General features: G+C 42.8%; 1 protein-coding gene across 2 annotated transcripts in view; it reads left to right on the top strand.

Annotated features, from left to right (window-relative positions):
• dmgdh (dimethylglycine dehydrogenase) overlaps nt 1-27,032 on the top strand; it is a 100,738-nt gene that overhangs the window by 5,364 nt on the left and 68,342 nt on the right. The window contains exons 2-5 of one of the 2 annotated variants that reach the window (XM_028805717.2): nt 645-810; nt 1,424-1,522; nt 4,577-4,741; nt 9,088-9,292. In XM_028805717.2, the coding sequence (XP_028661550.2) occupies nt 645-810; nt 1,424-1,522; nt 4,577-4,741; nt 9,088-9,292 (635 nt within the window). Of the gene's footprint in view, nt 1-641; nt 811-1,423; nt 1,523-4,576; nt 4,742-9,087; nt 9,293-27,032 lie in introns of both variants that reach the window. The other variant, XM_028805716.2, reaches the window with a different exon arrangement.

Below are 27,032 nucleotides of genomic sequence, written 5' to 3'. Positions count from 1 at the left end.
AATCATTTAATAAGAACAGACTATTCTGCCCAACTAACCTAGCTAATTCTCTCCACCTAATTCCACCAAGAAAACATTGAGTTCAGTTTTGAATGTCTGTAGAAGCCTACTGTGTACCACACTGCTTATTCAGTAACATATTCCATGTGTTTATAGTTCTGTGTGATGAAAAACCAACTAACATTTGTGCAAAATTTTACCCTTAACAAGTTTCTGACTGTGCAGTGTCCTATCAAAATTAGATCCAACATCCCCTCCCCTGAACAAGAAATCGGATTTAATATGAATTCAGCACTCATAGCTACGGGCATCCTAAAGGTCAGCAGAGGTTCAACATACCTAAGTAAGGTCAACTTTGTTATAGGTCAGTCATATTCTTAAGATGTTTTTGAATGGTTCCTTGTAAGGTGAAAATGTTTTTTCCTATTTGAAGAAAAATTGATAATAATTTTCCCACTTTGTAATGATGCATTTGGTTTAGAATTCTTCCCTCTGAATAAGACAAGGCAATATGTTAGCAATGGATTGTAAGCTACCACAATGACTTTGGGTGTCATTCAGAAAGAGCAGTTAGGTGGTTAGAGATTATTGTAAATCCACAACTGGAACAGTTTTGATTAATCTTGCATCATCTTTCACAGCAGAAACAACCACCATCCTGCAAAGAGATGGAAAGACAAGGCAGAAACTGTGATCATCGGTGGAGGATGCGTGGGCGTTAGTGTGGCATATCATCTGGCCAAGTCTGGCATGAAGGATGTAGTCCTGTTGGAGAAGTCAGAACTTACTGCTGGCTCAACATGGCATGCAGTATGTTATTGGTATCATTTTATATATAATTGTCTATGTTCCGCATATGGCATATAATAGTATATGTAAAATAAGTGTTTTTCCTAAAAGAAAAAAGCTTCTGCATGAATGAGAAGTACAGTATGCAGTACATTTTTCCATTAGTCATGTAATCGTGTTATAAAATCATTCATCCAGAAACTATTATTTATACAAAGCAAAAATATAGTGCTGAATACTATTTCTTTACACAACACAAATTAATAATAATGAAGGTAGAGGTATGGTGATCCATTGTCTTGGAGTACCATCCACAAATCCAATATAAAGCATCTGTAAGCAATTTATTGCATTTTAAAAGTAATATCTAAGTTGATCAATGGTGACCTTACTAAGGTCTTATTAGTGAAGGTTTAAAAGCAAATAAAAACTGCCAAGAATTCAATGGAAATATGAAATGGTTTTGTGATTTGTCTACTTCAGACAAGTGTTTCAAGTATTCCTTTTAAGCTCAATAAAGGTTTGTTCAGAGCGATTTTATTAAGACCAATATACTGTATTAAACATGATAACAGATTGCATTTTTTAATTGTTTAATGTGGGAGACTTTTACCTTTTGTTTCTTTACACTCAGGCTGGATTAACAGCATATTATCATCCTGGAATAAATCTGAAGAAAGTCCACTACTACAGCATTAAACTCTATGAATCGCTGGAGCAGGAGACTGGCCAGGTTAGCTGTATGGTTATGACAATCAAAAGGGGCTTTTCTGATGCTTACTATCCATTCATGACTTTCAAATTGCGATACTAAGATATATTTTCAGCACATTATTACAGTTATTTATGTGTTTCAGGATTACGTTTGGTGTCTTCTTCTGACAAACCTTACACTGTGATATAATTATTATACATATTTTCTTTCTTCAATATCTTTTATAAATGACGAGAGCTCTACGCTCCACCATACTAATTGGCTATTTATTCCATATGTCTATAGTTATTTGCATTTAAAAAATGGAGTCTTCAACAGAGTTGTGATCATTTATGTATTAACAAGAGCTCTAGCCCCAGCACTGATCCCAAGGGATACCACTTTTAACATCCCCTAATTCTACGTCCTGTGTTTGAGCCAATTTTGTACCCACCTACAGACCATGCCCTACATTACCACTTCTTTTAAGTTGAATGCCAGCTTTTAGTTTGAGGGGGTTCTTTTAGTTTTGGGGTGAAAAGGTATCTGAGACAATATTAGAAAGTTAGAGAAACAGTTTCATTTCAAATGAGTCTTTGTTCTGAGGTAACTGTAAGAAAACAAAGATGAGCTAAAGGGAATTAGGATTTATTACGCATTCTTATACCCAAAGACAGCGTTTGGATCAGGAAATACTGTAAAGTCATGATGATAATAAGATACTGGTCTGGATATCTAGGTGGTACTTGGAATTGGTGGTGAAGGTATAAAGATTAATGTGGAAAATGCTGGGGATACTCCAGTCAAGTTTTTCTTAAGAGCTAATAATGATCACTAATTTAATTTTACTGAATTGTCTGATTTCTGATTCTGGTACTGATTTCTTTATCCTTTTAAGAGTCTTATGTTCTATAATAAAGTGTTTACAATTAAAATAAACTGCAAACCATGGGTGTTACCAATTCATTTTTTATTAAGAAAATAAAGTTCTGAAGTCTTATTTTTCAGTTATCATGAAAAATACAGAAATAAAGAATAAACTACTAACATCTACTATTTTTAAATAATAAAACATGCAAACAAAACATTTATTCGTTATACAAGCACAAACGGCATAAAAGAAAGCAAAATGCTGGTTAGAATTGCAAGCCACAATTCTAAAATCTAAAATATTTATAAGATGTTTGCAAAGAAGATACAAGGCTAACATTTTTAACACATTTATTTGACATGTAAATTGACAAATTTGACTATTAACCAAAAGACCTTTTGTTTACTAAGCAGGAAGAGCACTTTTATTCTTTTCTGTGTTAACTTTCTAATGCTTACGCGCTGTCATGCTAAAAACCACCTCATTCACTGGCCACATTCACACAAGAAGTGTCCATTTTAGTTAAAGACAAAATGTAAAACTCTAAATTCATTTAAACAGCTTCTCTTTTTATTTCTGGGTCTTTGTTGGCAGGGCCCCTTTTCCACCACTCCATCTTCAGCCTGACAATATGTACAGTATGTCTGCTGTTCCTCTCCATGCACAGGGCAACTCCTCAGATTCCCTTTTCTCAGTTTATTACAGCACTTTCATGGAAGACCTGGCACATGACTGTGTGATAGAAGTGCTGAGAAGGAACTCTGCTTAGTGCATGGCATTCACAAGGTTTTATATACAATATATTTATGTTTATTTACATATCAGCAGCAATTGAGTTGCTTTAGAGTAAGTAGGAAAGTCTGCTTAGGTGATGTATTGAATGAGTAGAAATATGTAGACGTGTTTGTAGCAAAGATGAGTTGTTAATGGAAGGCATTCCAGGAGCAAACACCCATTCAGGCTTCTAATGAGGCTCTTCTGGCATTTAAAATGAAGCACTGTGAGATGCTTGGGGAGCGGCCATTGGAGGCAGAACAAGAAATAGAGGTAGAAGAGCATAAAGGAGTGATGACAGCCCTATCCATAGAAGATGAGACAGGTGAAATAGTGCTCCATTGCATCATTTTTTATCTCCAGAATTACAGGAGTATTAAGAGAAGTTCAGCAGGACTGAGAATTTGGCAGCAGCTATACTGCAAATGTGTGTTAGGAAACTGACCGAGGAAAACCAGGTGGTTTTGAAGTGGAGTGAAAGAATTACTGGGTGAAGAGGCACACCATGATAGAGGTGAAGGGCATTAGGTTAAATAAAAATATGAATGGCGCCACTAGTTGATACATTATTGTATTCTTAATCTGTTGTTTGTATTATGCTATTCTAACTAGTCTGTGGGAGACACTTTATTGTGCACGTATAGCAACAACCTGCAGCTTGAATTCCAAATAATGGTCATGATAACAGAAACTGGAGAATAGGCATTTGATGGGCATCCAGCTGAGTCGTGATAATAATATTTTAAAGTAAGTTTCCTTTGAAATGACAAGATATCATATTAGGAAAAAGTCACGAATCTAGTTCAATAATTGATGGTTTAGGGCGGCACGGTGGCGCATTGGTAGTGCAGCTGCCTCACAGTTAGGAGACCTGGGTTTGCTTCCCGGGTCCTCCCTGCGTGGAGTTTGCATGTTCTCCCTGTGTCTGCGTGGGTTTCCTCCGGGTGCTCCAGTTTCCTCCCACAGTCCAAAGACATGCAGATTAGGTGCATTGGCAATCCTAAATTGTCCCTAGTGTGTGCTTGGTGTGTGTGTGTGTCCTGCGGTGGACTGGCACCCTGCCCAGGGATTTGTTCCTGCCTTGCACCCTGTGTTGGCTGGGATTGGCTCCAGCGGACCCACGTGATCCTTTGTTAGGATATAGTGGGTTGGAGAATGACTGACAGACTAATTGGTGGATTTAAATATTGTGATCTACATCTTATATTATCTCTTCTATTTTCTTATTGCTCTAATGATAATAAATGATGAGCACATGACTATCATTCATTTTGATTAGAATATATGAGCACATTAGAACAATAGTGATTAAACAAACATTCCATTCAGCCCAACAAGCTTGTTCATCCTAAATCCCAGGATCCTCCAAAGTAACATCAAGTCATGATATTCTTGGAACCCTTCATTTATAATGAAAATAATCAGTCATCTTTTTTCTTTTCCTTTAGGCTGTTGGTTTCCATCAGCCAGGCAGTATTCGTATTGCTTCTACACCATCAAGAGTGGATGAACTAAAATACCAGATGACGCGCACTCACTGGCACCCAACGCCTCAGTTTCTTATTACTCCTGAAAAAGTCCAGGAACTTTTTCCACTTCTTAATATGGACAAGGTAATTGTGCACTTTTGTAGTAATACAGCACTTTTAATAAAAAGTGTCACTGTTTGTAAATGTATTTCAAATGTGTTTTTCCACTTTCAAATCAATAAGCAAAGGACTCATACCTGCAGGAGATTTGGCTTTTTAGTGAATTTTGAGTTTCCTATTCCTGTTTCCTATTGGGCTAGTCTGTTATCAACAAAAAGGGTTCTCACTTACATATAGCAGTCACAGCAGTGTAGTGACAAAATATGTCTCATACAGTACATAAGCATTGCTTAAAGGATGATAAGAAACTTTTACTGTGTCACAAAACAAAGAACCTCATTTGAATGATTAAGTGATATTGCGGGGTCCAGTGATGACCAGCTTTCAGAGAAAAATCCAAAAAGAATTGTCACATAGCAGGCAGTATAATGTTCATATTTAATACTCTCAATACCAATCATTTGAAACCAAGATTCAGAAAGAAGCGAAGGACAAAATTCTGTACGTTTTCTCTTAGCCTGCCACTGTCAAAAGAAATCTTCTGGTTTAGACTCTTGCTTTGTTTTTTGGCTTTGAATGCTGGCTATTGTTTTGATTAAAGGGAATTTATAATGAAATTTCTTTTTAGAAATCTTGTTATTATAGACATTTGTTGTTCTACTCAAAACCTAATATACATTTATTGTGCCAATTATTTAATTTCTAAATAACAAAGTAACAAACAGTACCTCCTCCTTAACTAAGAAAGTAAAGCAGCACCTCCTTTTTCAGCACTAGCTGAAGAGGGCAAGGCTTTAACACCACATGCTTACCACATTCTGCAGGAGCGTAATTGACAGCATCCCGACCAGTTGCATCATTGTTTGGTATGGGAACTGATCTGTGTCTGATTTGAAGTCCATACAATGGATTGTGTGCACTGTGGAAACCATCAGTGGGGCTTCTCCCCCTTCCATCAAGGACATGTTCATAAAGAGCAGCATCCATAAGGCCTCCATTGTGGAGGATCTCTGCCATCACTCCCACAATCTCTTTTCCCTGCTTCTGTCTGGTAGAAGGTATCAGAATCTGCAGAGCAACACTGCCTGACTGTACAACAGCTTCTTCTCATAGGCATTCAGGCTACTGAACACAGTGTCCCTGCTCTCCCTGCATATGCACTCTTATCAGAGGCTCATGTCTAATTACTGTTCTGCATTTTTGTATGCTGCTTGTCCGTTGTACAACTCTTATCATCACTGAATGCTGTTTGTCAGTATAATGTCTTGTTTGTTCAGATCTGGTTCTTTATTCAACATTCCATTATGTAAAATTATCTTTGTATTGTTATATTGTCATATTTGTTGTCTAAATATTGCCTTGTGCCCCTGGGAAGTGTAATGTCATGCTATATAATATACCAAGTTATGATTATAAAGGGTATGACAATAAAGCCCACTTGACTTGTATATTATGGCTGTATATGAAACACACTACTCCTAATCACGTTCAGCCCAGTCTTCTGCCTCCTACTTTAGGTCAAGCATTATTCCCAGTATATCTGCTATGCTCCTATAAAAATTCTGTCTGTTTGGACCACTCGGTCAGTCTGAAATGATCATTACAAAAGAATTCTTCTGGTTTTTTTTTTAAATACTATGAAGAAGGCCTGGTTCAAAATTTAAAATGGTACTGCTCTCCCAGAATTGGTTGAGATCTTTAGTTCTGGGATAAATATTGTTGCTTTTGTTAGCTTAGTACATTAAATAATACTTGACAGAGTGTGAACGTGGCATTCCTTGATTTATAACATAAAAACTTTTTAATATATTTTTTTTTCATTTTATTGATTTTATTAAAAACAAATAACATTATAACATAAAACAAATAACATAGTCCCCGTGGACTATGATGTTTGCTGATGATATTGTGATCTGTAGCGATAGTAGGGAGCAGGTTGAGGAGACCCCGGAGAGGTGGAGATATGCTCTAGAGAGGAGAGGAATGAAGGTCAGCAGGAACAAGACAGAATACATGTTTGTAAATGAGAGGGAGGTCAGTGGAATGGTGAGGATGCAGGGAGTAGAGTTGGAGAAGGTGGATGAGTTTAAATACTTCGGATCAACAGTACAGAGTAATGGCAATTGTGGAAGAGAGGAGAAAAAGAGAGTGCAGGCAGGGTGGAATGGGTGGAGAAGAGTGTCAGGAGTGATTTGTGACAGACGGATATCAGCAAGAGTGAAAGGGAAGGTCTACAGGACAGTAGTGAGACCAGACGGTGGCACTAACCAGAAAGCAGGAGACAGAGCTGGAGGTAGCAGAGTTAAAGATGCTAAGATTTGCACTGGGTGTGATGAGGATGGATATGATTAGAAATGAGAACATTAGAGGGTCAGCTCAAGTTGGACGTTTGGGAGACAAAGTCACAGAGGCGAGATTGTGTTGGTTTGGACATGTGCAGAGGAGAGATGCTTGGTATATTGGGAGAAGGATGCTAAGGATAGAGCTGCCAGGCAGGAGAAAAAGAGGAAGGCCTAAGAGAAGGTTTATGGATGTGGTGAGAGAGGACATGCAGGTGATGGGTGTGACAGAACAAGATGCAGAGGACAGAAAGATATGGAAGAAGATGATCCGCTGTGGCAACCCCTAACGGGAGCAGCCAAAAGAAGAAGAAAAAGATTATAATCAAATAACATTCCATACAAGCAAGTCAAGTTTAACAAAACTAGGTTTGAAACACATCAACCACCACCCATTTCCCACACCTCTAGTTTTCATTGCATAACTGGAATGGAATATTTGGCCAGTCCAGTCTCTGTCCAGCCGAAACTGATCCTTGCTTAATAGTTGGGTCTCCTGTAAAACTACTATTTTAGTATTTAGACCTGTTAGGTGAGAGAATACTTTCTTTCGTTTTAATTCGTGATTCAGACCTTTAACATTCCAGCTGACAAAGTTAACTGTTCCGTCATGGAGACATTGCTTCTGAACTTTTGTTGTCATTGTTGTCTATCGCTAGTCTTAACAGATTAGAGATAGCTTGCTCACCCCATTTTTCCCCCCCATGTTAGGCTAGACAACACTTCACAAAGTCCCAGTCCTCTGACATACCTAGAGACAGAGCACGTCCAAAACAAGACAAGCCCCCCAGCAGTGGCATATAAGGATTAAAATGGAGATATCTATTGACAATACAGTCCAAATACTATAAGCATAAAATATAATCTTAAACAGTCATGAGAGAGTAAACCCAGGGAATGATGTTAAACAGTAGCCCTGGATAAGTATAGTAAGCCCTAATACAATAAATGAAGGGTATGATGTTAAGTAGTCTCCTTAAAAAAAAAAAACAATGTACACATACATACATATATGCATATAATTGTAATTAAAGCATAAACAAAAAGTGTCCAAGAAGGCAAAAGGATGTATAATTACAGTACTAGTATCATTGCAAGCAGATCAAACAGATAAAACCTTTTTTTAGTATAGCCTTTTATTTTCCATTTTAATTGCTTCTGTGCATTCATTTAGGATGATAATGTTGTGGATGAACCCCTAAACCTTGTTTTAGAGTTGGCTTTAATGTGATTCAGGGTCACCTATCCTAAATTTACAATTAATACTCCTTGTACACTTTAAAACACATTTCTCAAATGTATACGTAGATTTTGATTTTTTTATTTTAATGTTTCATTTTAGCAGCTTAATAAAGGCTATTTAAAAGGATAATGGCAAAAGCCAGATACAGTGTGGCCTTAACTAAAATTGATAACACTATCTTTTGTGACTAATTAATTACCATGTCATATTTCCGTTTTTGATATTATTTTTGCATCTGTGAAATGTCCATTTCTTGAGAGATTTCTGAATCTTTAGTCTATTTCATTATATTGTTTTCTTCCAATTTTGGTGGCATTTTTTTAAAAGTATTATAGAATTTATATGTGCACTATTTTGTAAACTGGTATGGTATGGTTAACTGGTATGGTATCACACTGGAGCTACATAAAAAAGGGAAGAGCAGCCTATTTCTTCTTAAGATACTTTTTACCTTTAATGTGGTTAGTGACATCCTTTACACATTCTACAAGTCAGTTGTAGCCAGTGCTACTTTCTATGCTGTGGTATGCTGGGCTCACCAAATCAACAAGCTGGTTAAGAAGCCAGGCTCAGTTTTGATATGCATTCTAGACTCACTGGAGATAGTAGTGGAGGAGAGAATGAACACAGAACTGATGGCTATTTTTTTAATTTTAAAAGAGTGAAGCCCATAAATGTATTGACACAGTATACCCTGTATATTGTTAGTATACACTTTTTTATTACTGTATATTTAATATGCAAAAATAACTTGCTATTGTAATTAGAAAATGTCTTTATTTTGAAAGGTGCTAGCTGGCCTGTATAACCCAGGAGACGGCCACATCGATCCCTACTCTCTAACTATGGCTTTAGCAGCAGGAGCTCGACTGTACGGGGCGGAAATCTATTATCCTGCACCTGTAACTGGTCTAAGGCCAACTGAAGATGGAAAATGGGACATAGAAACATCGCAAGGGACAATAAGAGCTGACCGCATTGTTAATGCTACAGGTGGGAAGTTTTAAATTTTAACAATACAATGAGATTTTGTATGTTTGTTTAATTAACTATGAGTATTATGCACTATAGAGAGTTGCAGTGTAGTGTAGAATCTTTGTGTTGTGGAGATTTGCACGTTCTCTGCATGTTTGCTTGGGTTTTCCCCAGGTACTGCAGTTTTCCTTTAACATTCACAATGATGTGCAAGTTAGATTATTTGATTTCCAAATTGGTCCTCCATATAAATAAGTGGGCCCTGTGATGGACTAATTCTGATTTGCTTCTTGCCTTGCATTCAGTGCTACTTGAATAGCCCCCAGCACCTCGGCTGTTTGAGAATTTCATGCTATGTGACACTTTATCCTAGTACTGGAAAAACAATTCAGAATTTTTGTAAACATTCTCTTAAAGAATTTTTTGGAAGCCGATTTATTTTCTTGGTTTTATTTTTAACCATCTGTTTTTTTCATGCTGTCTGTAAACTGAGTGAAAATAAGTTAAGTTTTTGAATATTACATTCTTGATATTGGTAAATATTAATTAATGAACCCATCTGTTACCTAATCTTTTTAATTTAGTGAAATGTAGAAGGAGTCAGTAAATATACCCTATATAAATTTTGTAAGTGTGAGCTCCTTTAATATGACACTCACTGCTTTACTAAAGTGTATTTATTCATATTATTGAAATACTGAATTAAGGAAATCAGAAGATCTGTATTTACATCTAAAATTACTTTCTTAAAACTGCTTAATCCAGTTCAAGGTGCTGGGAGATGGAGCCAATCCAGGCAACAGTAGATATAAGCAGGGAACATCTTGGGCAGGATCCTGGTCCATCTCAGTGCTTACAAAGGCAAACAAACACACTAAATATGAGGTTTGCATGTATTCATGTGTTTTCCTCCAGGTGCTCCGGTTTTCATGTCACATCCCCAAAGACGTGCTGATTAGGATGACTAAATATTCCTAATTGGCCTTTTGTCAGTGGGAGGATAAATTTGGGCCTTGTGAGGGATTGGTGCCAGCCCAGGTGTATTTCTTACCTTGTGCCAAGTGACGCCAGGGAAGGTTATGATTAACCCAATTTGGGATTAGATTAGAGGTGTCTGAGAATGTTATGATTAAATACAATTTACAATATATTTTCTTTCAGAAATCATGTAATCCAAGGCAGTGTTTGTTGTTCAGATTAAATACTAATATACACCCATCAGCCATAACATTAAAACCACCTGCCTAATATTATAAGGTCCCCACCATGACACTAAAACACCTCTTTCCCATTAACGCATGGACTCCACAAAAACCTCTGAAGGTCTTCTGTGGTACCTGGCACCAAGATGTTAGCAGCAGATCCTTTAAGTCCTGTGAGTTGCGAGGTTGGGCCTTCGTGGTTTGGACTTGTTTTTTCCAGCACATCCCAGAAATGCTTGATCAGATTGAGATCTGGGGAATTTGAAGGCCAAGTCAACATCTTGAACTCTTTGTCATGTTCCTCAAACCTTTCCTGAACAATTTTTGCAGTGTGGTAGAGTGCGTTATCCTGCTGAAAGAGGCCACTACCACCAGGGAGTACCGTTGCCATATAGGTGTGTACATGGTCTATAACAATCTTTAGATAGCTGGTATGTGTCAAAGTAGCATCCACATGAATGCCAGCACCCAAGTTTTCCAAGAAGAACATCACACTGCCTTAGCCAGCTTGCTTTCTTCCCATCATGCATCTTGCTGCTGTCTCTGCCCCATGTAAATGATTCAAGTGCACCATCCACATGATCTAAAGAAAATGTGATTCATCAGAACATGCTGCCGCCTTCCATTGTTCCACGGTCCAGTTCTGACACTCGCATGCCCACTGCAGGCACTTTTGGCATTGGACAGGGGTCAGCATCGTCACTCTGAATGGTCTGTGGCTACGTAGCCCTATATGCAGCAAGCTGCAATGCACTGTGTATTCTGACACCTTTCTCTCATGATCAGTGTTACGTTTTTCAGGACTTTGTGTTACAGTAGCTCTTCTGTGGGATCAGACCAGATGGGTTGGCCTTCACTCCCCACTCGCATCAGTGAGTCTTGGGCACCCATAACCGTATTGCTGGTTCACAGATTCTCCTTCCCTAGACCACTTTAAGTAGGTACCAACCACTGCATATTGGGAGCACCCCATAAGACCTGCCATTTTATAGATGCTCTGACCAAATCATCTAGCCATCACAACTTGTCAAAGTTGCTCAGATCCTTATGCTTGCCCATTTTTTCTTTTTCCAACATATCAGCTTCAAGAATTGACTGTTCACTTGCTGCCTGATGTAACCCACCCATTGACAGGTGTGATTTTAAAGAGGTAATCATGAAGTGTTATTCACTTCACCTGTCAGTGGTTTTAATGTTGTGGCTCATTGGTGTACATTTAATGTCATTTATATAAAGGAATACTCCAACCAAAAATTATATTTTTATATGTTACTTTCCCCATGTGGTTTTTAGTGATAGCCAAGAAGAATTTTTTAATCTCATGTTTTCTTGGAGAACAAAGAGAGCAATCTTGCTAATAGAATGTGAGCCAATTATGATGAACAAAGAACAGTGTAAAAAAATGTTCATGTTACTCATGGTGCATAATCCACACATATTAAGTCACTCAGTTGTTCACTTTGTCCAAAGTGCACGCATTTTTTTTGCTAAAATATTGTGGACTAAATAGCTCTGGAAATTGAAAGTACTCCACGTACAGGAAGTATATCCACATGGGATTGTCCTTTTCAGTTGAAGACAGGACTGTTTATCAATAAATGAGGGGTAAAGGTGAGCCTTTAATTCAAAAGTAAGATCACGTGTGAATAGACTGAAGAGTGGAATGGAAAATAACAATTCTTAAATTAAGAAAACTACTACAGAAAGCAATAGGAGATGCAAAAAATAAAAACTGTATCCAGATTAATACAGTTTTAATAACGCAATATAACTACTGTAAACAAAGATCAATTTCAGAAACTGGACAAGAAAAAAAAAATAAACTCTGTAACTAACTCAAAATTAAAGTGCAATAAAAAGCCTAAAATTACTAGCAGGCAAGCAGAGGCCATAAAACAAACTCAAGAGAATGCCTGAGCATGAAGAAAGCTTTTGAGCATTCATCCCTCAAAGTTCCCTCCTACAGTAATATAAACTAAATAAATATTTTTGTGTGTTTCTTTGGTCAAATGTAATTAAAGTACGTATCTCTTTAGGAATTTTAGAACCCAAGGATGTGTCTGTTTAGAGATTTCACATACGCCCTGTGTCTGTCCGGGTTTAACTTCTTTTTTTTTTTCGACATCCCAAAGGCATGTATATTAGGTTGACTGGCATTTCTAACCTACTCCTGTATGAGGGCACCTGAGTGGGTCCTGTGATCGACTTTCATCTTGTCCAAGGGTTGGCTCCTGCTTTGTGTCTGATGCTGCGGTATAAGCTCTGGTCCCCCATGACCCTGAACTGCAATACACAAGTGTCTTCTTCTTTAGGCTGCTCCCGTTAGGGGTTGCCACAGCGGATCATCTTCTTCCATATCTTTCTGTCCTCTGCATCTTGTTCTGTTACACCCATCACCTGCATGTCCTCTCTCACCACATCCATAAACCTTTGCTTAGGCCTTCCTCTTTTCCTCTTCCCTGGTAGCTCTGTCCTTAGCATCCTTTTCCTAATATACCCAGCATCTCTCCTCTGCACATGTCCAAACCAACGCAATCTCGCCTCTCTGACTTTGTCTCCCAACCGTCCAACTTGAGCTGACCCTCTAATGTACTCATTTCTAATCCTATCCATCCTCGTCACACCCAGTGCAAATCTTAGCATCTTTAACTCTGCCACCTCCAGCTCTGTCTCCTGCTTTCTGGTCAGTGCCACCGTCTCCAACCCATATAACATAGCTGGTCTCAATACCGTCCTGTAGCCCTTCCCTTTCACTCTTGCTGATACCCATCTCTCACAAATCACTCCTGACACTCTTCTCCACCCATTCCACCCTGCCTGCACTCTCTTCTTCACCTCTCTTCCACAATCCCCATTACTCTGTACTGTTGATCCCAAGTATTTAAACTCATCCACCTTCGCCAACTCTACTCCTTGCATCCTCACCACACCTCTGACCTCCCTCTCATTTACACACATATATTCTGTCTTGTTCCTGCTGACCTTCATTCCTCTCCTCTCTAGAGCATATCTCCACCTCTCCAGGGTCTCCTCAACCTGCTCCCTACTCTCGCTACAGATCACAATGTCATCAGCAAACCTCATAGTCCACGGGGACTCCTGTCTAATCTTGTCTGTCAACCTGCCCATCACCTTTGCAAATAAGAAAGGGCTCAGAGCCAATCACTGATGTAACCCCACCTCCATCTTGAATGCATCCGTCACTTCTACCGCAGACCTCACCACAGTCACACTTCCCTCGTACATATCCTGTACAACTCTTACGTACTTCTCTGCCACTCCCGACTTCCTCATACAATACCACAGCTCCTCTCGAGGCACCCTGTCATATGTTTTCTCCAGATCCACAAAGACACAATGCAACTCCTTCTGGCCTTCTCTATACTTCTCCATCAACACCCTCAGAGCAAACATCGCATCTGTGGTGCTCTTTCTTGGCATGAAACCATACTGCTGCTCACTAATCATCACCCAGCCACAGGGGATGCACAATCCAGTGTGTTTCTTCATGCTGGTCCCAAGCCTGGATAAATGGGAAGGGTCACGTCAGGAAGGGCATCCGGTGTAAAATTTTGACAAATCAATACGTGGACAACAATACAAATTTCCATACTGGATCAGTCGAGCCCCGGGTTAACAACAACCACCACCAGTACTGTTAGTCAACAGTGTGCTGGCGGAAATTGGGCTACTGTTGGCCGAAGAAGAAGAAGAGGGGGGAGACATGTCCGGAGGCAGGAGGAGAGGAGGAAGGTAAAGAGAGTGGAGCTGAGGGTAGGAACTTTGAATATTGGCAGTATGACTGGTAAGGGGAGAGAGTTAGCCGATATGATGGAGAGAAGGAAGGTTGATATATTGTGCGTGCAAGAGACTAAATGGAAGGGGAGTAAAGCCAGGTGGATCGAAGGTGGATTCAAATTGTTCTATCATGGTGTGGATAGGAGGAGAAATGGAGTAGGAGTTATTCTGAAGGAACAGTATGTCAAGAGTGTTTTTGGAGGTGAAAAGAGTGTCAGACAGAGTAATGATTATGAAGCTGGAAATTGGAGGCGTGATGATGAATGTTGTTAGTGCATATGCAAATAAAGCAACATTTTTTATGTTTTATGTTTTTCATTTAACATCAGTATGAATTTGCTTGCAAGTAGATGTGAACAGGTATGTTTAATAAAGTGTGTCCATTTAAAAGTTTGGTAACAAAACTAGTTTTTATCAGGTCTACGTGGAGCTTTTTAAGTGCTGCTAACATTGACAAAAACTGATCATTATGCTGCCAACCAAAAATATTTCATATCAACATTGTACCAACATTAGCAGAAGCATCAACAAAAATGGGGTCTAAGTTTTTAAAATAAATCTATATCACCCCTCCTCACCATAGATTGCTGTAGTGAAGACACTGTCTGTCTTTCACTATCAGCTTTTAATTTTTAACCTACATATTTCGCAAGAGCCAATCCAGATTTGCCACAATGAGGACTTCAGCCAGTCTAAGTCCACTTTTTCCTACACACCTCTTTTCTCATAATGCATTTTCAGTGCCAAATACAGCTACAGTATGTTTGTCTTGAGCTGTGCTGTTTTAAATATTATCCTTTTGCAAAATGTTTGTAGTCTGTGGCACTCAGTTTGAAGCAGCTGGCTCACATTCAGTATTTTTTTAAAATAGCTGACTAGTTTTTCTTTTTGTTGGTAAAAGTACAGTTTATTTTGTTATACATTGCTCACAAGTTTAGAATACTATGTGCTGAACTATTCCAGCTTCCCATGGGCTCACCACCTATGGGAGGGGCCAAGGAGGTCGGGTGCAGTGTGAGTTGGGTGGTGGCCGAAGGCGGGGACCTTGGCGGTCCGATCCTCGGCTACAGAAACTGGCTCTTGGGACGTGGAATGTCACCTCTCTGAAGGGGAAGGAGCCTGAGCTAGTGCGCGAAGTTGAGAGGTTCCGGCTAGATATAGTCGGACTCACCTCGACGCACAGCTTGGACTCTGGAACCAATCTCCTTGAGAGGGGCTGGACTCTCTACCACTCTGGAGTTGCCCCCGGTGAGAGGCGCCGAGCAGGTGTGGGAATACTTATTGCCCCCCAACTTGGAGCCTGTACATTGGGGTTTACCCCGGTGGACGAGAGGGTAGCCTCCCTTCGCCTTCGGGTGGGGGGACGGGTCCTAACTGTTGTTTGTGCGTATGCACCGAACAGCAGTTCGGAGTACCCACCCTTTTTGGAGTCCCTGGAGGGGGTGCTAGAGGGGCATACCTTCTGGGGACTCCCTCGTTCTGCTGGGAGACTTCAATGCTCACGTGGGCAATGACAGTGAGACCTGGAAGGGCGTGATTGGGAGGAATGGCCCCCCTGATCTGAACCCGAGCGGTGTTTTGTTATTGGACTTATGTGCTCGTCACGGATTGTCCATAACGAACACCATGTTCAAGCATAGGGGTGTTCATATGTGCACTTGGCACCAGGACACCCTAGGCCTCAGTTCGATGATCGACTTTGTGGTCGTGTCGTCGGACTTGCGGCCACATGTCTTGGACACTCGGGTGAAGAGAGGGGCGGAGCTGTCAACTGATCACCACCTGGTGGTGAGTTGGCTTCGATGGTGGGGGAGGATGCCGGTCAGGCGTGGTAGGCCCAAACGTGTTGTGAGGGTCTGCTGGGGAACGTCTGGCAGAGCCCCCTGTCAGAAGTAGCTTCAACTCCCACCTCCGGCAGAACTTCGACCACATCCCGAGGGAGGTGGGGGACATTGAGTCCGAATGGGCCATGTTCCGTGCCTCTATTGTTGAGGCAGCTGACCGGAGCTGTGGCCGTAAGGTGGTCGGTGCCTGTCGTGGCGGCAATCCCCGAACCCGTTGGTGGACACCGGCGGTGAAGGATGCCGTCAAGCTGAAGAAGGAGTCCTACAGGACCCTTTTGTCCTGTGGGACCCCGGAGGCAGCTGATAGGTACCGGCAGGCCAAGCGGAATGCGGCTTTGGTGGTTGCTGTGGCAAAAACTCGAGCGTGGGAGGAGTTTGGGGAGGCCATGGAGAATGACTTTCGGACGGCTTCGAGGAGATTCTGGTCCACCACCCGGCGTCTCAGGAAAGGGAAGCAGTGCAGTGTCAACACTGTATATGGTGGGGATGGTGCGCTGCTGACCTCGACTCGGGACGTTGTGGGTCGGTGGGGGGAATACTTCAAAGACCTCCTCAATCCATTAACATGCCTTCCAATGAGGAAGCAGAGCCTGGGGACTCAGAGGTGGGCTCCCCCATCTCTGGGACTGAGGTCACCGAGGTGGTCAAAAAACTCCTTGGTGGCAGGGCCCCGGGGGTGGATGAGATACGCCTGGAGTTCCTCAAGGCTCTGGATGTTGTAGGACTGTCTTGGCTGACACGCCTCTGCAACATCGCATGGATATCAGGGACAGTGCCTCTGGATTGGCAGACCGGGGTGGTGGTCCCCCTCTTTAAGAAGGGGGATCGGAGGGTGTGTTCCAACTACAGAGGGATCACACTCCTCAGCCTCCCTGGAAAAGTCTATTCAGGGGTCCTGGAGAGGAGGGTCCGTCGGATAGTCGAGCCTCGGATTCAGGAGGAACAGTGTGGTTTTCGTCCTGGTCGCGGAACAGTGGACCAGCTCTATACCCTTAGCAGGGTCCTGGAGGGTGCATGGGAGTTTGCCCAACCAGTCTACATGTGTTTTGTGGACTTAGAAAAGGCATTCGACCGTGTCCCTCGGGGAATCCTGTGGGGGGTACTCCGAGAGTATGGGGTACCGGCCCCCCTGATAAGGGCTGTTCAGTCCCTGTACAATCGGTGCCAGAGCTTGGTCCGCATTGCCGGCAGTAAGTCGAACCCGTTTCCAGTGAGAGTTGGACTCCGCCAGGGCTGCCCTTTGTCACCGATTCTGTTCATAACTTTTATGGAGAGAATTTCTAGGCGCAGCCAGGGTGTTGAGGGGGTCCGGTTTGGTGGGCTCAGGATTGGGTCACTGCTTTTTGCAGATGATGTTGTCCTGTTTGCTTCATCAGGCCGTGATCTTCAGCTCTCTCTGGATCGTTTCGCAGCCAAGTGTGAAGCGGCTGGGATAAGAATCAGCACCTCCAAATCCGAGACCATGGTCCTCAGCCGGAAAAGGGTGGAGTGCCCTCTCAGGGTTGGTGGCGAGATCCTGCCCCAAGTGGAGGAGTTCAAGTATGTCGGGGTCTTGTTCACGAGTGAGGGAAGAATGGAGCGTGAGATCGACAGGCGGATCGGTGCGGCATCCGCAGTAATGCGGGCGTTGCATCGGTCTGTCGTGGTGAAAAAGGAGCTGAGCCGCAAGGCGAAGCTCTCAATTTACCAGTCGATCTATGTTCCTACCCTCACCTATGGTCATGAGCTATGGGTAGTGACCGAAAGAACGAGATCGCGAATACAAGCGGCTGAAATGAGTTTCATCCGTAGGGCGTCTGGGCTTTCCCTTAAAGATAGGGTGAGAAGCTCAGTCATCCGGGAGGGGCTCAGAGTAGAGCCGCTGCTCCTCCGCATCGAGAGGAGTCAGATGAGGTGGCTCGGGCATCTGATCAGGATGCCTCCTGGACGCCTCCCTGGTGAGGTGTTCCGGGCACGTCCAACCGGGAGGAGGCCCCGGGGGAAGACCCAGGACACGCTGGAGGGACTATGTCTCTCGACTGGCCTGGGAACGCCTTGGGATTCTCCCGGAAGAGCTAGAAGAAGTGGCCGGGGAGAGGGAAGTCTGGGCATCTCTGCTCAAGCTGCTGCCCCCGCGACCCGACCTCGGATAAGCGGGAGACAATGGATGGATGGATGGAACTATTCCAGTTCAAATATGGAGCTTTTGCTAAGTAGGTTCAGAAAATGGAGGAACAGATGAATGAATAGTAAGTAGTAAAATAATAAAAAGTAGTCCCTAGATCATTATTCATTACTTTTTCTGGTAATAATATTGCTGATATCTACAGTAAATACATTTTTATGACAAATATTCTTTAATATAGGGTTGTGCATTAGAGGTAACTGTCACACTTCATTGAAAAGTCAAACGTGAAATGTTGGACTGATTATGAATACACCTAAAACAAGCACTTTACAAGAGCATCTAAATTAACTGAAAAATCTGACAATAATTGTCGAGCACTTAAAGAAACAATTAAATAGTAATTAAGTTTTCTTGATAAATTCTTTTGGGGCAGATTTAAGTAACAGGAAAAGAAAGAACCTAAAAAGAAACTGGTAAGTCTACAAGGTAATCAGTAGTGATGAGTGAAAAATGCTGAAATAGATTTGACTCGAGTTCAGCAAAATTGCTAATTTTTCGGGTATTTCATCAAACTCAGTAAAATGAGGAACAGCAACTGAATTAGTTTTGAGTGGATTATAATGGTGCAATGGCCATTTAAGTGTCGCTGATGTCTAGGCAAGCATCTGACAACTATGCTGGATCGATTTTAATGACCAAAAATGTGACCTGAACTGTGAGGCAGCAATGCTAACCACTGCACCACTGTGTCTCCCTAAGATAAAACTAATAGAATTAAATAGCAGAACAATAACATTTCTTGCCGATAGTACCAGACAGGAAGCATGAATTCACCAAGTCTTGTCTCCCACAGATCCCATAGCAGTACTCTTTGTTTTTTTTTTCCCAGCACACTTTTTCTTGTTCACAGCAGCAGCTACCAAATTAACACCACACTAAAGCATGTGGATTGTTTTTGCATCTGGTACACAGCCCTCTAAGTAATACTTGTAAAAGAATAGCTTAGTATTATATTATACTCGGGTCACATACAAGTCCATACAAAAACCAACACATTTACAGTTTCCTTCTTCAGGCACAATTTTTGCTTAAATGTATTTGTAAGTTTAATGCTATTTTTTAACCCACTACTGGGACTATCTTTATATTCTTGGGTTGGGGTTATTCCTTCCAACATTGGCTTCTGAAGCTCTGTGATGTCACGTTGGTCTAACAAAGCATAATTGGTTGCTGGGGAGAAAAAAATGTGTCGAAGCCAGATGCACTCTGATGAAGTGAACAATTCCATGGTACTAGATCAGGGCTTTTTATTGGATGTGGAAGATGTTCAAACTGTAGCTGTGGCGTTTTCTTCACCTATGTGGCCACAGTGTGCGGATGTGTGTTGTCATGGAGCAGCATTCCTTTTCTTTTGCTGCGAATTGTAGGTGTCAGTTCCAGGTTTCACTCCCTCTGCCCAAAGCAATCTCACTTAGGTATTCAACCCCGCAGCAAAACATCCATGTTCATTTCACCTTGTCTTCAACTAGACTAATGACAAAGCACTGCACTGTGCGTGTTTGAACTACCCATGTCCTAACACATTAATATTGATCTAAACAAGATTAAACTGTCTTCTTCTTTCGGCTGCTTCCGTTAGGGGCTGCCACAGCGGATCATCCAAAATTGTTGTCCGCATATCGATTTGGCAAAATTTTACAAATTTTAATATTGTTAATGCTGAGATCCAACCTATTAGGTGTGGTATAATTACATTGCTCAACTGGTTTGAGGAATACCCTCTAGAGTTCAAAGGAAAATAAGTGCCATTCTATTGCTGCACTTTGTGAACAGGCCACTCCACTCCCGTGCAACATCCGTCAGAATTTCACTGCAGTAAGAGATCAGGGGCCTCATGTATAACGCCGTGTCTAGAACTCACAATATAACATGGCATAAGCACAAAAGCGGGAATGTGCGTACGCACAGAAAAATCCAGATCCAGGAATCTGTGCGCATGCAAACTTTCACGTTCTCCTGCTACATAAATCCCAATCAGCGTGAAAAGTAACGCACGTGCACGCGCCTTCTTTCCCGCCCCAACTCCTCCCAGAATTACGCCTCTTTGAATATGCAAATCAATATAAATAGCCTTCTGTGAAAAGACAATGGGAAAACGTGCTGCTGCTTTGCAGTAAGGAGACTGTGGAAAATTTTGGGTTCGCTTCCCGGTTCCTCCCTGTGTGGATAGCGCTTTGAGTACTGAGAAAAGCGCTATATAAATGTAATGAATTATTATTATTATTATTAAAAGCACAGGGGAAAATATAAGAATTTCAGCGAATACCAAGTGGAGGCAAAGGAAAAACGTACTATTTGTTGGTTTAAACAGTGGTATAATCAACAAAATGAAGTTGATTGAGTGACAGAGTGTCGGAGAAACTCGAAAGCTCAAGTTCATAAAGTCGCACAGTGCCCGAAATAAAAAAGAAATCACATATCAAAGTCGCTGTGAAAAGGCGAGTTGTAGCCCACCGTCTGAGTGTCATATGAAAGCTTATTAGGGTACAGACAAAAAAAAATAGGCACACAGTGGGGAAAAAAGCACGAAATGTCAACTTTAATCTCGAAATTTCCACTTTAATCACGTAGTTTATTTTACCATTAAAGTAGAACATCATAAACTTCATCTTAAAATCGTTTAATTTACTAGTTTCTCAAATCCCATTGTAACCAAAGTAGCACGTTAAATGCTTTGTTCTGTATTCGATCTTCTATGTGCTCTATGTGTGTGAATCACTACCTGCTTCTTAAACTGGCTTTCTTTTTCTCTGACAGGACACATAATCCATTGCATTTGTGATATTACAGCTCTCTGAAAAATTAAAATACTGAGATGTATACATGATATCTTTTTCATGATGATAGGAATGAAAGCATGTTATTAAATATGGGAACACGGTGGCGCAGTGCTTGTTCATGTCTCACGCAAGAGGCTTGCTGCATCATGCGTGACCTTCAATGAAATAATTTATTGCAGCAGTACTCTCTCTTTCAAACATACTAACCTCCAATTCCTGTCCTTACTTTTCTTTCTCCAAATACCCAATCGCCACACAATCAGCTCTGTAATAGACGTGAAGCCATTTGTAAGCTTAGAACACCGATTCTTCAAAACTTTTAAGGAACATTGAAATATCTTCATAGTACAGGTTTAATTATTCTATCCTTCTATCCTTCCAGTGTCGCGTCAGCACCAGCAAGAATACAACGCAATGCAGGAACAATCCCTGAACTAGCTAGCGCTGCGGCACCGTGTCCTCACATGTTTAATTATTAACAATACAGATTATTTAAATGAAGTTAAAGTTTTATTTGCATAATATAATCAACATATTTTGCTGCATTTCATCTTAAAAACGATATTGTCATCATATGTAAATACGCGCTTTATAAAGTGGCGCAGGTTGTGCAATATTATAACTGTAGTGCAAGTTTACAGTGAGGTAATTGTACTTATAAGTACAAACAGTTCTACAAGGAGCACTTGATGGACTAATTGAGTGCGTTTATAGTTCTTGGGATGAAACGTTTTACTAAACCGCGAAGTCCGCACAGGAAAGTCTCTGAAGCGTTTTGCCATGGCTCAGGCAGCGTCTGCTTCATGCTGTATACAGATAATTCTCTTTCTAATCAGCTGCTGCTGTGAATTCCCACTCAGATACAGTGATATAAATACTCCGAGTGGTGCAGTGAGAGTAATATGGAAAAAGATGATCTGCTGTGGCAACCCTTAACAGGAGCAGCTGAAACAAGAAGAAGATGCAGGGAGAGTAACAACGCTAAAGCAGTTATGGTATTTGAAATACAATGGCTATTCCCTGGACCATTATATTGCTGCAGGTTAATTACAATCAGATGCATTACTCTAATAAACAATATGCAGTTAGTTTCAGTGTATTTATAAAGCCGCGTCAGGAATGTGGATCTAAGAAACAAAGGGTAATCACACAGGAACAATAGCACTGCTTTGACGCTAGGTGCCGCCAGTCTGCAAAACCGAGCAGAGAAATTGCGTACGGCAGGGTATGAGGTACCGTGGAAATGTGCGTGGCTTTACGCCAAGTTTAGGTTTTATACATTGCGATTTAAGCGTGGAAACGTTTGTATGCAACATTTCTGTGCGTACGCACCATTTATACATGAGGCCCCAGTTGAGTAAGTTAGCTGAATGATCCTACTACTGCAGTTCAACAATTAATTTCCTCAGTGAATAAGTGAAAGAATTTTTATATTTAAATTATTACTGAGCGGTGGATCATAAATCCTTGTCATTAAATACTGCCTTTCCATGAGCTCACCACCTATGGGAGGGGCCAAGGAGGTCGGGTGCAGTATGAGTTGGGTGGTGGCCAAAGGTGGGGACCTTGGCGGTCCGATCCTCGGCTACAGAAGCTGGCTCTTGGGATGTGGAATGTCGCCTCTCTGAAGGTGAAGGAGCCTGAGCTAGTGCGCGAGGTCGAGAGGTTCCAGCTAGATATAGTCGGACTCACCTCGACGGACACAGCTTGGACTCTGGAACCAATCTCCTTGAGAGGGGCCGGACTCTCTACCACTCTGGAGTTGCCCCCGGTGAGAGGCGCAGAGCGTGTGTGGGCATACTTATTGCCCCCCGACTTGGAGCCTGTTCATTGGGGTTTACCCCGGTGGACGAGAGGGTAACCTCCCTCTGCCTTCGGGTGGGGGGATGGGTCCTAACTGTTGTTTGTGCGTATGCACCGAACAGCAGTTCGGAGTACCCACCCTTTTTGAAGTCCCTGGAGGGGGTGCTAGAGGGCATACCTTCTAAGGACTCCCTCGTACTGCTGGGAGACTTCAATGCTCATGTGGGCAATGACAGTGAGACCTGGAAGGGCGTGATTGGGAGGAATGGCCCCCCCGATCTGAACCCGAGTGGTGTTTTGTTATTGAACTTCTGTGCTCGTCATGGATTGTCCATAACGAACACCATGTTCAAGCATAGTGGTGTTCATATGTGCACTTGGCACCAGGACACCCTAGGCTTCAGTTCGATGATCGACTTTGTGGTCGTGTCGTCGAACCTGTGGCCACATGTCTTGGACACTCAGGTGAAGAGAGGGGCGGAGCTGTGAACTAATCACCACCTGGTGGTGAGTTGGCTTCGATGGTAGGGTAGGATGCCGGTCAGACCTGGTAGGCCCAAACGTGTTGTGAGGGTCTGCTGGGAACGTCTGGCAGAGCCACCTGTCAGAAGTAGCTTCAACTCCCACCTCCGGCAGAACTTTGACCACATCCCGAGGGAGGTGGGGGACATTGAGTCCGAATGGGCTATGTTCCGTGCCTCTATTGTTGAGGCGGCTGACCGGAGCTGTGGCCGTAAGGTATTTGGTGCCTGTCGTGGCGGCAATCCCCGAACCCGTTGGTGGACACCAGCAGTGAGGGATGCCGTCAAGCTGAAGAAGGAGTCCTACAGGACCCTTTTGTCCTGTGGGACTCTGAAGGCAGCTGATAGGTACTGGTAGGCCAAGCGGAATGTGGCTTTGGTGGTTGCTGAGGCAAAAACTCGGGTGTGGGAGGAGTTTGGGGAGGCCATGGAGAACGACTTTCGGACGACTTCGAGGAGATTCTGGTCCACCATCCGGCGTCTCAGGAAGAGGAAGCAGTGCAGTGTCAACACTGTATATGGTGGGGATGGTGCGCTGCTGACCTCGACTCGGGACGTTGTGGGTCGGTGGGGGGAGTACTTCGAAGACCTCCTCAATCCTACTAACATGCCTTCCAATGAGGAAGCAGAGCCTGGGGACTCGGAGGTGGGCTCCCCCATCTCTGGGACTGAGGTCACCGAGGTGGTCAAAAAAACTCCTTGGTGGCAGGGCCCCTTGGAGTGGATGAGATACGCCCGGAGTTCCTCAAGGCTCTGGATGTTGTAGGGCTGTCTTGGTTGACACGTCTCTGCAACATCGCATGGACATCAGGGACAGTGCCTCTGGACTGACAGACTGGGGTGGTGGTCCCCCTCTTTAAGAAAGGGGACCGGAGGGTGTGTTCCAACTACAGAGGGATCACACTCCTCAGCCTCGCTGGAAAAGTCTATTCGGGGGTTCTGGAGAGGAGGGTCCGTCGGATAGTCGAGCCTCGGATTCAGGAGGAATAGTGTGGTTTTTGTCCTGGTCGCAGAACAGTGGACCAGCTCTACACCCTTAGCAGGGTCCTGGAGGGTGCATGGGAGTTTGCCCAACCAGTCTACATGTGTTTTGTGGACTTGGAAAAGGCATTCGACCGTGTCCCTCGGGGAATTCGAGAGTATGGGGTACCGGACCCCCTGATAAGGGCTGTTCGGTCCCTGTACAATCGGTGCCAGAGCTTGGTCCGCATTGCCGGCAGTAAGTCAAACCCGTTTCCAGTGAGAGTTGGACTCTGCCAGGGCTGTCTTTTGTCACCAATTCTGTTCATAACTTTTATGGACAGAATTTCTAGGCGCAGCCAGGACATTGAGGGGGTCCGGTTTGGTGGACTCAGGATTGGGTCACTGCTTTTTGCAGATGATGTTGTCCTGTTTGCTTCATCAGGCCGTGATCTTCAGCTCTCTCTGGATCGGTTCGCAGCTGAGTGTGAAGCGGCTGGGATGGGAATCAGCACCTCCAAATCCGAGACCATGGTCCTTAGCCGGAAAAGGGTGGAGTGCCCTCTCAGGGTTGGTAGTGAGATCCTGCCCCAAGTGGAGGAGTTCAAGTATCTCGGGGTCTTGTTCACGAGTGAGGAAGAATGGAGCGTGAGATCGACAGGCGGATCGGTGCGGCATCCGTAGTAATGCAGGCTCTGCATCGGTCTGTTGCGGTGAAAAAGTAGCTGAGTTCTCAATTTACCAGTTGATCTATGTTCCTACCCTCACCTATGGTCATGAGCTATGGGTAGTGACCGAAAGAATGAGATCGCGAATACAAGCGGCTGAAATGAGTTTCATCCGTAGGGCGTCTGGGCTTTCCCTTAAAGATAGGGTGAGAAGCTCAGTCATCCGGGAGGGGCTCAGAGTAGAGCTGCTGCTCCTCCGCATCGAGAGGAGTCAGATGAGGTAGCTCGTGCATCTGATCAGGATGCCTCCTGGACGCCTCCCTGGTGAGTTGTTCTGGGCACGTCTAACCGGGAGGAGGCCCCGGGGAAAACCCAGGACACGCTGGAGGGACTATGTCTCCCGGCTGGCCTGGGAATGCCTTGGGATTCCCCGGAAGAGCTAGAAGAAGTGGCCGGGGAGAGGGAAGTCTGGGCATCTCTGCTCAAGCTGCTGCCCCCGCGACCCAACCTCGGATAAGCGGAAGAGAATGGATGGATGGATTAAATACTGCTAGTCAGTGAACCATTGCAAATCATTCCAGAATTCCTCTATTTAGAGGATGTAAGAAAGAATTATACAATTTCCAGGTTATTTTTAGTGCAGTGTTCAATTATTTTACAACTGGTGCTTCACATTTCCCTTCATTATAATCCCTTTATTGAGGATTTTGGAGAGCAGTATAATCTTCTTATATAATACGCTACCGTGGCTGTCCATTTGTCTGTCCAGGATTTTAAATCACCTGTAGCTCGCAAACCGTTTGACTATTGAGCTGAAATTTGGTACACATATATTACGTGATGTCTACTATCCACTTTCGGGGTGATGATTTTTATTACTCTTTTTATTTTATTGTAGAATCAACTCTTGGCAGCAGGGCTGCTGTGCATGCGTATGGCTAAATCATTCTTGAGGCAGATTGAAGACTTAAGTGCCAGCTTAAGTGAAAAATTAAGAAACATCCATCCATCCATCCATTTTCCAACCCGCTATATTCCTAACTACAGGGTCACGGGGGTCTGCTGGAGCCAATCCCAGCCAACACAGGGCACAAGGCAGGAACCAATCCTGGGCAGGGTGCCAACCCACCGCAGAAATTAAGAAACATATACTAAGTAATTGCAAAACAAAAACTGACTTAATTAGTTTTAATGTGAAAAGATGCCAACGGAAGAAGAGAAGAAGCGGGCCGCTAGGGTGGAGAAAAGAAGAGCTGTTCAGGAAGCAGCAAGTGCATCAACCTCTGAGCAAACAAATGCTAAACGTACAGAGAAAGAGGATGAAAACTGTGAGTGCTCAAGTCAAGTGGATTCACTGCACGTTATCGGGCAGTCTGCCGTTACTGGTTTTATATAATATGTTACACTTATATTACTTACACAATATAAACCCTCTTTTATTTTAGGTACTTCTCTTAACCAGTAATGGCTCAAAACAATTAAAAACGACTGCCCAAGGTGGAAATAGCCAGGATGGCATCTATTCAGTAAATAGTATTGATTCTAGTTTCATAAAGTAATGTATCCTAGAAATTTGATTCTGTTCATCTGGACAAAGTTTTTAAGTGGGAGAAATATTTCGAGACTTATCCAAGTCTCTTCCTCAGTCTCAATTGACTGCAGGTTTCCCCAACCTTATAAACAGTACCTTTGCTTAATCACAGAGACTAGCACCATTGACAAAGGGCCAGTTGATCAGTGATATGCAAATTGTCCACTGATTAGTAGACGTGTGAACCATTCATAGAGGGTTGAGGAATGGCTGCAATCACAGCATTGTAAGATGGCGACAGATGTACCCTTAGGCCCCCTCCTCTGTTCAGAGATGGTCGTTCCTTTTTCACGTAAATGGCCTCCTTGATTCCTCTCTCAAACCAATGCTTATCCCTGTGCAGGATGTGCACCTCTTCATCTTTAAAGGAGTGACCACTATCCTGTAGATGTAAATAGACTGCGGAGTCCTGGCCTGACGAGGA

Source organism: Erpetoichthys calabaricus, chromosome 7, assembly GCF_900747795.2.
Source record: "Erpetoichthys calabaricus chromosome 7, fErpCal1.3, whole genome shotgun sequence".
In the NCBI taxonomy this organism is placed as follows: domain Eukaryota; kingdom Metazoa; phylum Chordata; class Cladistia; order Polypteriformes; family Polypteridae; genus Erpetoichthys; species Erpetoichthys calabaricus.
The sequence above is the reverse complement of the archived record's forward strand: the minus strand, read 5'-3'. Positions and strand labels throughout refer to the sequence as shown.